Source organism: Neoarius graeffei, chromosome 3, assembly GCF_027579695.1.
Source record: "Neoarius graeffei isolate fNeoGra1 chromosome 3, fNeoGra1.pri, whole genome shotgun sequence".
In the NCBI taxonomy this organism is placed as follows: Eukaryota; Metazoa; Chordata; class Actinopteri; order Siluriformes; family Ariidae; genus Neoarius; species Neoarius graeffei.
In genome coordinates this window covers 66438713-66453207 of record NC_083571.1, presented here as the reverse complement: position 1 = coordinate 66453207, position 14495 = coordinate 66438713, and the positions used below count along the sequence as shown (strand labels likewise).

Below are 14495 nucleotides of genomic sequence, written 5' to 3'. Positions count from 1 at the left end.
TTCAGATTCATGAACATTATATGATGCACACTATTTATACACAAATTCTGCCCTCCGCTCCTTTTCCAGAAAATGGTCTGTGACCCTGTCATACTAGCTGGTTGTGCTTTCCAGAGACTTCACCAATTTCTGTTAGCAGCTAGCACTGCAGATCCCAATAAGGCTCAAGCTAGCCTACAACCAGATTGAACTACAAATGAAATAAACGAGTGAATTCACGAATGATCAAACTGATAGAATGGATGAAAGTTAACGGAGCACAATGAGTAATATTTACATTTATTTACAGAGTAATGTACAGAGACATCAATGAGAAGAAACGTTTATATGAAAAGAAATTCAGACAGCACTTTGGCACACAACTACACTTTCTCAACATCCGCTAGGGACTCACTGATCATACTTCCGTGTTCCTCGCCGACGCCGAAGTACAGAGCCCGCCCTCCTCACTACCTCCAATAATCCTTCATCAGCCCGGCTTCTTGTCCCTCCCACTGTCTCGTTTAGTCCCAGAGAAGCCCGGCTTCCCTGGAAGTGACGATTTTGTCGATTTTAACCAATAACAACTAGCCGAAATTGGCTGTTCAGAGCCGTCTCATAGACTGCAACGGAAACCCGGCTGCCAGCGCATAGAGCCCATTGAAATAAGAAAGGTTACAGCCAGTGTTGCCAGATTGGGCTGTTTTAAGTGCATTTTAGCGGGTTTTGAACATATTTTGGCTGGAAAACGTCAGCAGTATCTGGCAACGCTGGTTACAGCCTGGCAGTAAAGGTGATTCTCGTAGCGAACTGCAAGTTCGTCAGACATCACTCAAATAAGTTACAGGATAGTTATGAACGTAAATACAATCTTGGGCATATATTATGTTATGCAAGTTATTGTTTTAATGAGAATTCAACGTCATAGATGCCGCAGTTTGGGGAGAGAATTTTAGGGGAAGCTCGGCTTCCCTTGTTGTCTCTGAGAAATCGCCCCTGATATATATATATATATATATATATATATATATATATATATATATATATATATATATATATATGTATGTATGTGTGTGTGTGTGTGTGTGTGTGTAAAATATGCAGATTACAAATGTGAAGCTCAGGTTTCCTGGACGGTAAAGAATGCTTTGAAAAGTTCTGGTGAAATAATTGATTCTCGTCACCATTCTGGGCTTTTTATTGCACTGGCTGTGGAAATAAAGGAAGATTTAGAGCATGTCGGCGGAAGACAGCAAATTACTCCCACTTCACACTGCTGCACTTCAATACAAAATGCTTATTTATAATTAAGAAAAACATGCCACAGTGTTTAGTCAATACACCGAGTGACTCTCCATCGACTCAAAACACTAATTAAACATATTTTTGCTTGTATCGACTTCCGTATTAACCTCACCGATATCCTCAGACATGCTTTTCCTTCTGCTTCACTATAATGTCCTTTTGCTCTCTCTGACATTGACATTTGCTCGTCTCTGGTTTCAGGTACGATATCGGTAAACACAATACGAACGCCCTACCAGGCACCAGGTGAGAGCGAGATCCTCGACCTGGATGATCACCTGTACCTTGGTGGTCTTCCTGAGAACCGAGCAGGTCTGGTGTTTCCCACCGAGGTCTGGACGGCACTACTGAATTATGGCTTTGTGGGCTGTGTACGCGACCTCTTCATTGATGGCCAGAGCAAAGATGTTCGGCGCATGGCTGAAGTCCAGAAGGCGGTGGGGGTGAAGCCATCCTGCTCCAAGGAAGCACCCAAGCAGTGCCTGAGCAACCCCTGTCAGAACAATGGCATCTGCAGAGAGGGATGGAACCGATATGTATGTGACTGCGCTGCTACCGGGTATCTGGGACGTTCTTGCGAGAGAGGTGGGTGCTTTTACTCTTTACTCAAGCTACTTGTCACTGAAATTGTGGCTCTGTGGCACAGAATCTCTCAATGTTTCAAAAATAGTCTTCTGGCTATGAAACAGAAAGACGTTTCTCATCTCATATCTATGAATCGTATTGAATAATGAAGGATGTAGGGTTTTTGGGGTGCTTGGAAAGATCGGTGAGGTTTTCTGTACCGAAAACAGTGCCTTCTAGCGGTTTGAGGTAGAACTGCACACAAGCTTTGAATAAAGAAGTATTTAATGGATAATAACCTGACAAAGGGGTCAGGCTACCTGTTCATTTATGAATGAGTTCATGTCCTATATTATATTAGTTATATAGGGATTCTGGAAACAACTAATGAAAGAACATTTATAAGAGCGAGTTAATGTTGTATTTAGTGTTGGAAATATTTTGGGAAATGCAACCCAGAGGTGTAGCTACGGATGTGCATTGAGATGCGAGTGTTTTACTGGGAAATGCACCACTCAGACTTTTCACATGAGCTACATCCAGGACATTGACTAACATATTATCCTCACTTGTGAGGAAATTGATGAATTGTTTTGATACGTAAATGTGGGTACTTTTTGTTTGTGAATGTGTCTATATAATAAAAAGAAAATCATACCTTAGCTTGAAGATATGAAGTTTATCTTCTTGTGTTGAAAAACTCACATTTTTCATATGAAATGCATCATGGATCTGAGTGACATAATTAAATAATTTTGGCTGGCTTTGAGTGGTCTATCAGATATATTCCATCCAGCTCACAAGATATTGAATGAGTCAAAGACAAGTAGCTGAATGGAATATATCTGATATACCATGAAAAAAAACAGCCAATATTATTATTATTATTATTATTATTATTATTATACATACACATTCCTTTCGGGTGTTCAGTGTGTCTTTCTCTTTCAATATTCTCTCAAAATATTCCATATTTAATGAAACAAACCTGATGGCCATGTTTGTTTACAAATTGTCACAGTCGCTCGCTCATGTGGAAGTTTTACTTCTTCGACATGTGAGATCATGTTGTCTTGACAACCATGCAATATCGTAAACCATATTCAATGCGCATTCTCCATTGGGTAGAGTGATGTAATACACGAAGGATAAGCGATAGTCAAACAATATTGCATGCTATCGAACTAAATGAATGAAACCTGCTAGAAGGGAATAGAACACATGTTTTTATTCCATCGAAAAAGTGCCCTGTATGTCTAATAATTCCCGAAATTTCACTCCGATGACATCACTCCCAGTGTTTTCCTGCTGACTAGACACATGTTGTCAAAATGGTGAACCGGTTCAAAATCAAAATTCTTTTGATTAACTTGTGTTTTTTTTTTCTTTTTTTTCACCACTCGAAGATAAACTTCATCTCTTTGTGCTGCTGTGTAATATCCTCTATATATGTGGTGGATATTTTCTCTCATATAACATTATCCAGATGTTATCCAGACTAAAATCTCTAATGTCTGCTAAAAGTTATAGGATTAACATGGTTAACAAATACTATGACGAAAACTAAAAGTAGCTGTGAAAAAAATATTTCATTCACTAACATAGAATAGAAATAAAAAATGAAATTAAAATAAAAATGACAGTTAAAAAAAACTAAAACTAAATTAAAAACTCTAATGAACAATTCAGGGGCGGCACGGTGGTGTAGTGGTTAGCGCTGTCGCCTCACAGCAAGAAGGTCTGGGAGCCCCGTGGCCGGCGAGGGCCTTTCTGTGTGGAGTTTGCATGTTCTCCCCGTGTCCGCGTGGGTTTCCTCCGGGTGCTCCGGTTTCCCCCACAGTCCAAAGACATGCAGGTTAGGTTAACTGGTGACTCTAAATTGACCGTAGGTGTGAATGTGAGTGTGAATGGTTGTCTGTGTCTATGTGTCAGCCCTGTGATGACCTGGCGACTTGTCCAGGGTGTACCCCGCCTTTCGCCCATAGTCAGCTGGGATAGGCTCCAGCTTGCCTGCGACCCTGTGGGACAGGATAAAGCGGCTTGAGATAATGAGATGAACAATTCAACATGAAGTAAAATTAAATCGAACTGCAAATAAAATCACCTCAGTTTTCATGTTTTTTGTTTTCCTTCTCGAGACAGTAACAGACTGGTTTCAGAAAGTGGGGTAATATCGTGACTATTTGGAAAAACTTTGAAGGCGTGCGTTCAGTATTATTGAGGGTCACAAAATCCAACAGCATGAAATCAGTCGCATTCTTAGTTGACCATCATGAGAATCTTGCAGGGAATATCAAATTGGCCTACAAATTTACAAGTGCCTAAATGGCCATGCGTCTGCTGATCTTTGACATGACTTTCCCTACTTGTGCGATTTCCACACAGATAATACTCAAAATAAAGATCTTCTCCGCTTGCCCCTTGATAAAACTGCTAAGTGTCATAGTTCTCAGCATAGTGCATATTTTGCTTAAAGCTAGACGGCCTTTCAATTTCATAAAATCAGTGAAATTTAGTTCCCTCTGAAACTTGGTCATTCTGATATATGTTTATTTCTGTAATATCTCACAAAATACCAGGCCATTCTGTGGCTGGGAAGTTATTTAATTTGAGGGGATTCCCGAGCAAATAATGTGCATGAAATCGCTCGCTTTGCACAGTCAAGCAGACAGAGGAAGTCTGGTTTGTGCAAGCGCAGGTTTACCTTCTTCTTCTTCTTCTTTTGGGTTTTACAGCGGCTGGCATCCAGTGTTGCATTACTGCCATCGACAGGTTTCCCTTTGACCATGCACTGACAGTTACATCATCTTGCCACTAAAGGAACAGCTGATCACACCGAGGTGCTCACTAATCGCCAATATTTATTAGTTTGGTCCTGTGTTTCCTTTCCTTCGCAACGTAACATCTTTTCTTCTCACTTTCCGTTACTGTAGTCGGTCTTCCACTTTTCATTCTCACACTCACGTCCTCCATTTTTCTCTCCTGTTTCAAATTTGTATCCCACAATGCCTTGCATGAACAGGGAAAGCCCACCATGTGATGCATGATGCAGTATCTTAAATTGGGTCATGATGAAGCAGGAAAAAATAGTGGAGAATTTAAGGCCATGTGGCTCTAAATTAATTAATTGTTCTATTTAAAAAAAAAAAAACTAATAAAATTGTAAGCCTGTGATTCAAATTCAGTAGCTTTTGATCCAGAAACAAAAATAATTGGGTGTCGGGGAAAATTCTTTTTATGACCTACATTTGAAAAATCTGAAAGGCAGCCTACCTTTAATGGGGCTAAACTGTGGAACACACTTCCAGGTAGCTTGAGAAAGGAAGCATCTTTTCCTAAATTCAAGAAGAGTCTCAGACTTCAGCTGTGTAGTTAGTTTGGATATATGTGTATTCATAGCCAATAGCCTTTTTTCATGTGTTTGTATATGCTATTTAGTTATATTATAGGCCTCCATTTAAACCAGCCTTAGCTGCATTGGACCGTCTGTTTAAATATTGTTGATTAAATAAATAAATGGTGCTGTAAATCTCTGAAGAAGAGGAAGATGCTTGCTGTGCAATACCTGAAAAACTAACGCTAAAACGAAATAAACTAAAGCTTGTCAATTCCTCAAAATAAAAAATCATACTAAAACTAATAAAACTGAGCAAACTTATGTCAAATGTGTGTTCTTTCTTGTTTTCATCTCTGTAATGCGAAACACAAGTAGCAGGTCAAGTACTGAATTAGTTTGAGTAGGTTTTTTTGGACCTTTAAAGTGTATATTCTGGACCAATTTCTTTTATATATATATATATATATATATATATATATATATATATATATATATATATATATATATATGAAAGTATGTCCCTTTACACACTCATCCAGAAGGGTAATTTTGCACAAGGCCATCTGTCTACAGCAGAAAAAAAAAAAAAAAAACACGTCTGGAAAAATCCCAAGGGAGTCTGGAGCCAGATTCGTGACGTTACCTGCGGAAGCGCCAGCAGGCTGCGCGAGCTTTCACGGTTTCAGTGCACAGCCTGTGTAGACCAAGCGCTCCCATTTCTCTCTCATTGTCCGGTCTTTTGGGAAACAATGAGTACTAATCCCATCAAGATTGGTGTTGCTACACCCTCCTACGATACATCTGTTAACCATTTTAATAATTACGTGATAACGTTGAAAAAATTTGCAGAAAACCACCAGGTTGTTTTCTCATAAACAAACTAGCGCTGACATAGGATTCAGAGGGAGGCGTCCCGCACGCGACGTCACGAAAATCAATGTTTCACGGGAAATCCAAATGCCAAGTTTTTTCAGAGGCGGACCAATTCGCCTCAAATGGGTTGATTTCAACTGAATTTTTCTGGTATTGTGCAAGGTAAAAAAAATTGCAGAGAATGCAGAATGTTACAGATATTTGAACAAAGTTTAATATAAAATAGGAGAATTACATTGAGCTTGCTCCTGAATTTACCCATGATATGCACTTTAATATGTTAATGATGTCATTCGATGCACATTTGTCCAGTTTATATTCTGCATCAGCAGTCTGTTAATGATCTGAAAATAAAGCCCAAGAGCTTAAAACATATTGGAGACATAAAGCGCTTCATTGTGAGAGACGGGGTGTTTTCAGGGAAAAGACAGGAGCACGCGTCTGGCTTTCTGACAGGAACCTTCTGTTCTCAGTGCGGAGGCGGAACGTGCCATTTTCCTGTGATGGGAAACTACTCACCACACTGCAATCCACAGGAAGTGACATATAAAGCATGTTTAATATGGAAAACTTTGTGTTATGATATATGATATAGCTGAGAAAATCCCTGTATCTGATTGGCTGGCAGGTGTGTGCTATTTTCTTCTCTACAAGATATTCGATGTCAGAGATCTGGTTGAAAATGTAATCACAGCTCGAAATCTTACAATCTTACTGTGTAACCATAGCAACGATAATAAATAGAGCGATTAAGCTCGACGTATAGTACCTCATGAGGACACTAGATCGAGGCGTATGTCAAGTTTATTTTGTCTGCCTGATTATGAAGTGCTTACAGTGTCTCGTTAAGGTTTTAGCAGGTGGCTTGTTTGTGAGTTAAATCACACTTGGATTTCTAAATTTGGAGGGAAAAAAGACAAATGTGACCTGCTAACCATGCTGTCATGTTGCTGCTCACATGTGTGGAGAAATGTGGATCTAATTGGAGTTTTTTTTTTCTGAGCGTCTTCGATGCGTGCGTGTGTGTGTGTGTTATCCCTGTGAGTGTAATTAGACAGAGCTCTTTCCCGTGTGGCTGATGTGTGCCTGATAGGCGATATCTTTCCAACCTTGCCTGTATGCACGGTGCCAGATGTTGCTGTTTATTGTAATTGCATCTCCTCACAGGCGTATCCTGACTGGGAGAGAAACAGCAGGCTCACACTGCTGCTGCGTTTTCATTTGCTTTTGTGTTCGGCTTCATCTCCTCTGATTTGTATATGCTGGAGGAGCGAGAGTTTAAATTGCCAAGCCGTTTTTGCATGAGCTCTGGTGCAGATCTCAGGAACGTGATTGATTTTTATGTCATGCTTGAGTGTTGAACATCTGAACTGTCAGATTGAGACTTTACCGTTTAGCACGATGGCCTATCAAGGCTGCTAATATGTGAAAGATTTTTGACCACTTTTTATTCCTGTAGATGTTTATAAGGTTCGTGTCCAATGTGTTTAGCTTTCATGTAAACACTGTACTGTAAAATTACATTTTCATTTTGGACTCGGGGTGAAAGAATTTTCAAGAATTTCAACTTTTATTTTGAATGTTAATATATTTTTAAACGTAATTAATTCCTTAGGGATCAGCGAATTTAGTTCAAAAGCTAGATCAGTACTTACAGTATACAGGGAAAGTTACATGTATTCAGAGTTGGGTTATGTGCCTGCTTAGGGGTGCTTTCTTCATGCAGTAGATAAGGTTTTTTTGTTGTTGTTGGTTTTTTTACGCCTGTCGCCTCACAGCAAGAAGGTCCTGGGTTCAAGCCCAGCGGCCGGCGAGGGCCTTTCTGTGTGGAGTTTGCATGTTCTCCCTGTGTCTGTGTGGGTTTCCTCCGGGTGCTCCGGTTTCCCCCACAGTCCAAAGACATGCAGGTTAGGCTAACTGGTGACTCTAAATTGACCGTAGGTGTGAATGTGAGTGTGAATGGTTGTCTGTGTCTATTGGCCCTTTTCCACTACCCTTTTTCAGCTCACTTCAGCTCGCTTCAGCTCACTTCAGCCCGACACGGCTCGCGTTTCGACTACCTCAGGACAGCACGACTCAGCTCGCTTCAGCCCTGCTTAGCACCCAAAACTCGCACGGTTTTGGAGTGGGGCTGAAGCGAGCCAAACCGAGCTGAGTGGGGCTAGGGGCGTGAGGAGACACTCCCCTGTGCACTGATTGGTGAGGAGGAGTGTCCTCACACGCCCCGCGAGCACGCTGGGATCTGTAACCACCGTAAACCCGGAAGAAGGAGAATTACGAATTACGAGAATTTCTGAAGCCTTATGCGCCTCGCCTCATCTATACGCTCTTGCCAGTATCTGTTGGCGTTGTCGGTGACAACAAGCCACAGTACCAAGACCAGCAACACTAACGACTCCATATCCTCCATGTTTATTGTTTACTATCCGGGTTGTGAGACTACCGCTTAAAAGGTCACTGATGTCACTGTTTGTGCCGCCTAACGACATCATGTGACGTCCACCCACTTTCGCTAACTCCACCCAATGTGTCCACCCACTTCCAGCCAGCACGGTTCAGCACGGTTGTAGTCGAAATGCAACTCCAACAGCCCTGCTCAGCTCGACTCAGCCCAACTCAGCACGGCATGGCTCAGCCCGACTCAGCCGCGTTGTTAGTGGAAAAGCGGCATATGTGTCAGCCCTACGATAACCTGGTGACTTGTCCAGGGTGTACCCCGCCTCTCACCCATAGTCAGCTGGGATAGGCTCCAGCTTGCCTGTGACCCTGTAGGATAGGATAAGCGGTTACAGATAATGGATGGATGTATGTTTTTTTTTTACACAATCACTTACCGTTAAACCTGAAAAGAAATCTGGGTTAGAAAATGTGAATGGACGAAGGATCTTGTTGAAAATTCAGCAAGGTATTTCTGATGGAATTATCAGATTAATGGCTGCAGGTTTGGTTTAACTGAACAGTGTGACTTTCGGCATGTTATAGAATAGCACTTGATCCAGCACATCTAATATTCATGTGTACGCAAGTGTATGGGTGTTCGTAATAAAGTGGCCGGTGAGTGGATTATACAACCCCGATTCCAAAAAAGTTGGGACAAAGTACAAATTGTAAATAAAAATGGAATGCAATGATGTGGAAGTTTCAAAATTCCATATTTTATTCAGAATAGAACATAGATGACATATCAAATGTTTAAACTGAGAAAATGTATCATTTAAAGAGAAAAATTAGGTGATTTTAAATTTCATGACAATACCACATCTCAAAAAAGTTGGGACAAGGCCATGTTTACCACTGTGAGACATCCCCTTTTCTCTTTACAACAGTCTGTAAACGTCTGGGGACTGAGGAGACAAGTTGCTCAAGTTTAGGGATAGGAATGTTAACCCATTCTTGTCTAATGTAGGATTCTAGTTGCTCAACTGTCTTAGGTCTTTTTTGTCGTATCTTCCGTTTTATGATACGCCAAATGTTAGTTAGTTAGTTAGTTAGTTAGTTAGTTAGTTAGTTAGTTAGTTAGTTAGTTAAAACTTTATTTATCGAGGGTGGCATAAAATATCACATGATAATATACATATGGCCCTCAAACAAAATGAATGAAAAACAGAGATGTTTTCAATGGGTGAAAGATCTGGACTGCAAGCTGGCCAGTTCAGTACCCGGACCCTTCTTCTACGCAGCCATGATGCTGTAATTGATGCAGTATGTGGTTTGGCATTGTCATGTTGGAAACTGCAAGGTCTTCCCTGAAAGAGACGTCGTCTGGATGGGAGCATATGTTGCTCTAGAACCTGGATATACCTTTCAGCATTGATGGTGTCTTTCCAGATGTGTAAGCTGCCCATGCCACACGCACTAATGCAACCCCATACCATCAGAGATGCAGGCTTCTGAACTGAGCGCTGATAACAACTTGGGTCGTCCTTCTCCTCTTTAATCTGAATGACGCGGCATCCCTGATTTCCATAAAGAACTTCAAATTTTGATTCGTCTGAACACAGAACAGTTTTCCACTTTTCCACAGTCCATTTTAAATGAGCCTTGGCCCAGAGAAGACGTCTGCGCTTCTGAATCATGTTTAGATACGGCTTCTTCTTTGAACTATAGAGTTTTAGCTGGCAACGGCGGATGGCACGGTGAATTGTGTTCACAGATAATGTTCTCTGGAAATATTCCTGAGCCCATTTTGTGATTTCCAATACAGAAGCATGCCTGTATGTGATGCAGTGCCATCTAAGGGCCTGAAGATCACGGGCACCCAGTATGGTTTTCTGGCCTTGACCCTTACGCACAGAGATTCTTCCAGATTCTCTGAATCTTTTGATGATATTATGCACTGTAGATGATGATATGTTCAAACTCTTTGCAATTTTACACTGTCAAACTCCTTTCTGATATTGCTCCACTATTTGTCGGTGCAGAATTAGGGGGATTGGTGATCCTCTTCCCATCTTTACTTCTGAGAGCCACTGCCACTCCAAGATGCTCTTTTTATACCCAGTCATGTTAATGACCTATTGCCAATTGACCTAATGAGTTGCAATTTGGTCCTCCAGCTGTTTCTTTTTTGTACCTTTAACTTTTCCAGCCTCTTATTGCCCCTGTCCCAACTTTTTTGAGATGTGTTGCTGTCATGAAATTTCAAATGAGCCAATATTTGGCATGAAACTTCAAAATGTCTCACTTTCGACATTTGATATGTTGTCTTTGTTCTATTGTGAATACAATATCAGTTTTTGAGATTTGTAAATTATTGCATCCCGTTTTTATTTACAATTTGTACTTTGTCCAAACTTTTTTTGGAATTGGGGTTGTATACATAGCTAGGTTGCATCATCATCATCATCATCATCATCATTAAAGTCCTTTACTAGTCCATGCAAGCATGGGTTGGACCGTCATCTGATGCTTTTCCTCCATTTGACTTGATCTTGTGCAAGGCAACTGGATACTCCTTTGGATCATAGATCTTGATCAACCACTTGATGCCAGTTTTTTTTTCATGGCTGACCTTGGAAAACCTGGCATCAAGTGGTTGATCAAGATCTACGATCCAATTGCCTTGCACAAGATCAAGTCGAATGGAGGAAAAACATCAGATGATGGTCCAACCCATGAATGCATGGACTAGTAATGGACTATAATGATGATGATGATGGTGATGATGATGCAACATATCTATGTATATATACACACTCACTGGCCACTTTATTAGGAACACCCACACATCAACCTGCAGCTGTTTTCTACAGTTCTCTAATCAGCCAATCCCTTGCCAGCAGCACAATGCATAAAATCATCCATCCATTATCTGTAGCCGCTTATCCTGTCCTACAGGGTCGCAGGCAAGCTGGAGCCTATCCCAGCTGACTACGGGCGAAAGGCGGGGTACACCCTGGACAAGTCGCCAGATTATCGCAGGGCTGACAAGTAGAGACAAACAACCATTCACACTCACATTCACACCTACGGTCAATTTAGAGTCACCAGTTAACCTAACCTGCATGTCTTTGGACTGTGGGGGAAACCGGAGCACCCGGAGGAAACCCACACAGACACAGGGAGAACATGCAAACTCCGCACAGAAAGGCCCTCATCAGCCACTGGGCTCGAACATAGGACCTTCTTGCTGTGAAGTGACAGTGCTAACCACTACACCACCATGCCACTGTGCATAAAATCATACAGTTATAAATCAAGAGCTTCAGATAATGTTCACATCAAACATCAGAATGGGAAAAATTGTGATCTCAAAGTGTGACTTTCTTTCACTGTGGTATGGGTGTTGGTTTGAGCCAGATGGACTGGTTGGAGTATTTCAGAAACTGCTGATCTCCTGGGGTTTTCACACACAACAGTCTCTAGAGTTTACACAGAATGGTGCAAAAAACAAAAAAAAAACCATTGAGTTGAGTGAGCGACAGTTCTATGGGTGGAAACAAACACCTTGTTGATAAGAGAGGTCAGAGGAAAATGAGCAGATTGGTTCGAGTTTTTTTTTTTTCTGCCAGGAAGGAAATAGTAACTCATATAATCACTCTATATAACTGTGGTGAGCAGAAAAGCATCTCAGCATGCAACAGCAGAAGAACACATTGGGTTCCACTCCTGCAGCCAAGAACAGGGATCTTAGAATCAAGAACAAGTTCCTATTAAAGTGGCTGCTCAGTGTATGGAAGACACTAAATCTTTAAAGGGACACTATTTATTAATTCATTAATAATCATAATTATTTCTTTAATATCGACCTTGACTTTCTTGAGAAACCTAAATTTCAGCATGACACGTCGTGGTTACATGAAACTGTCAGACAGTGGCGCTGGACTTCTTACTGCTCCTCATGCAAACTGATATCATACAACTTAAGTAACACTTGTGTAACTTGTGGACATGCTTAAGTCCATACATGCCACTGTGCACAGGTTTGGGATTAAATATTCACTCCATGCACTTCATTCCGATCTGGATCCGGCCCTGAAATTTTAGCATAAAAACGAACACTTTGTTTCCACAGATGATGAATTACATTACAATTAGGTTTCCATGCTACAAATAAATTGATACAGATTTCTACTTTTTTGAATAATTCATATTTTACAGTGGTGCTTGAAAGTTTGTGAACCCTTTAGAATTTTCTATATTTCTGCATAAATATGACCAAAAACGTCATCAGATTTTCACACAAGTCCTAAAAGTAGATAAAGAGAACCCAGTTAAACAAATGAGACAAAATATTATACTTGGTCATTTATTTATTGAGGAAAATAATCCAACATTATATTAGCAGTTAATTTGAAGGTGAAATGAGAGTCAAGTGTTTTCAATCAATGGGATGACAATCAGGTGTGAGTGGGCACCCTGTTTTATTTAAAGAACAGGGATCTATCAAAGTCTGATCTTCACAACACATGTTTGTGGAAGTGTATCATGGCACAAACAAAGGAGATTTCTGAGGAGCTCAGAAAAAGCGTTGTTGATGCTCATCAGGCTAGAAAAGGTTACAAAACCATCTCTAAAGAGTTTGGACTCCACCAATCCACAGTCAGACAGACTGTGTACAAATGGAGGAAATTCAAGACCATTGTTACCCTCCCCAGGAGTGGTCGACCAACAAAGATCACTCCAAGAGCAAGGCGTATAATAGTCAGCGAGGTCACAAAGGACCCCAGGGTAACTTCTAAGGTGGGGTTTACATTAGACCGTATCAGCGGATCATCAGATTAACGTTTTTAAAAACGATTAGCGTGCACACAGCAACGCCAATACACGATTCGCGTGCACACAGCAACGCCAATACACGGATACGCTAATCACATGACTAATTTGGCACGTAAATTGAAATGTGTCAGTGCGGCTCATCGCTTCCTCCTCAGCGGCTGCGCTCCAAATCACTCCGCCCTGAACAGCGAGTGCCCTCTGGAGGGTGCGCACTCCGGCCCTGCACAACTCACAGAGCGCATGAGTGAAGCGCATGAGCAGTGATTCGGGACTGAGCCGCTGTGTGTGTGAGATTCCAGTGCATATCGGGCAGCATGCACAAGTCACTTACCACTTGCAAGTGGAAGGATGGCAAGCCTAAAGACAATCATAACTACACAATGGGCAGTATTTGCATCAGTATTTTCATACTTTTATACTCTTTAATGAAAGGTGATACAAGGCGGAAGTCCGTGCCGTTTTTCAGCAGTCGCATCACATGACCAATGCCAGCGAATCAGGAAGGTGGATGTCACAGTGACGTTGTCCAATGACGACGCCAGCTAGAGCTCAGCACAGCGTATCCGCGTATTCTCAATGTTTACACAGCACCGGACCAGACACGATCTGGATTGAATACGTGGACCCTGGCGGATTCCCGTTTCCCGGCGTTTCCAGGCGTTTTAATGTAAACGGACAGTGCATCCGCGAAGAAAACGAGACAGATACGGTCTAATGTAAACTTGGCCTAAGCAACTGAAGGCCTCTCTCACATTGGCTAATGTTAATGTTCATGAGTCCACCATCAGGAGAACACTGAACAACAATGGAGTGCATGGCAGAGTTGCAAGGAGAAAGCCACTGCTGTCCAAAAAGAACATTGCTGCTTGTCTGCAGTTTGCTAAAGATCACATGGACAAATGTTTTGTGGACAGATGAGACCAAAATATAACTTTTTGGTTTAAATGAGAAGCGTTATGTTTGGAGAAAGGAAAAGACTGCATTCCAGCATAAGAACCTTATCCCATCTGTGAAACATGGTGGTGGTAGTATCATGGTTTGGACCTGTTTTGCTGCATCTGGTCCAGGACAGCTTGCCATCATTGATGGTACAATGAATTCTGAATTATACCAGTGAATTCTAAAGGAAAATGTCAGGACATCTGTCCATGATCTGAATCTCAAGAGAAGGTGGGTCATGCAGCAAGACAACGACCCAAAGCACACAGGTCGTTCTACC

The 14495-nt window shown here is 41.4% G+C and overlaps 1 protein-coding gene across 9 annotated transcripts in view; it reads left to right on the top strand.

Annotated features, from left to right (window-relative positions):
• Positions 1 to 14495, top strand: part of LOC132883485 (neurexin-1a-like) — a 602912-nt gene that overhangs the window by 238778 nt on the left and 349639 nt on the right. For all 9 annotated transcript variants that reach the window (XM_060917172.1, XM_060917171.1, XM_060917169.1 and 6 more), the window contains one exon: positions 1486 to 1869. In XM_060917172.1, the coding sequence (XP_060773155.1) occupies positions 1486 to 1869 (384 nt within the window). The remainder of the gene's footprint in view (positions 1 to 1485; positions 1870 to 14495) is intronic.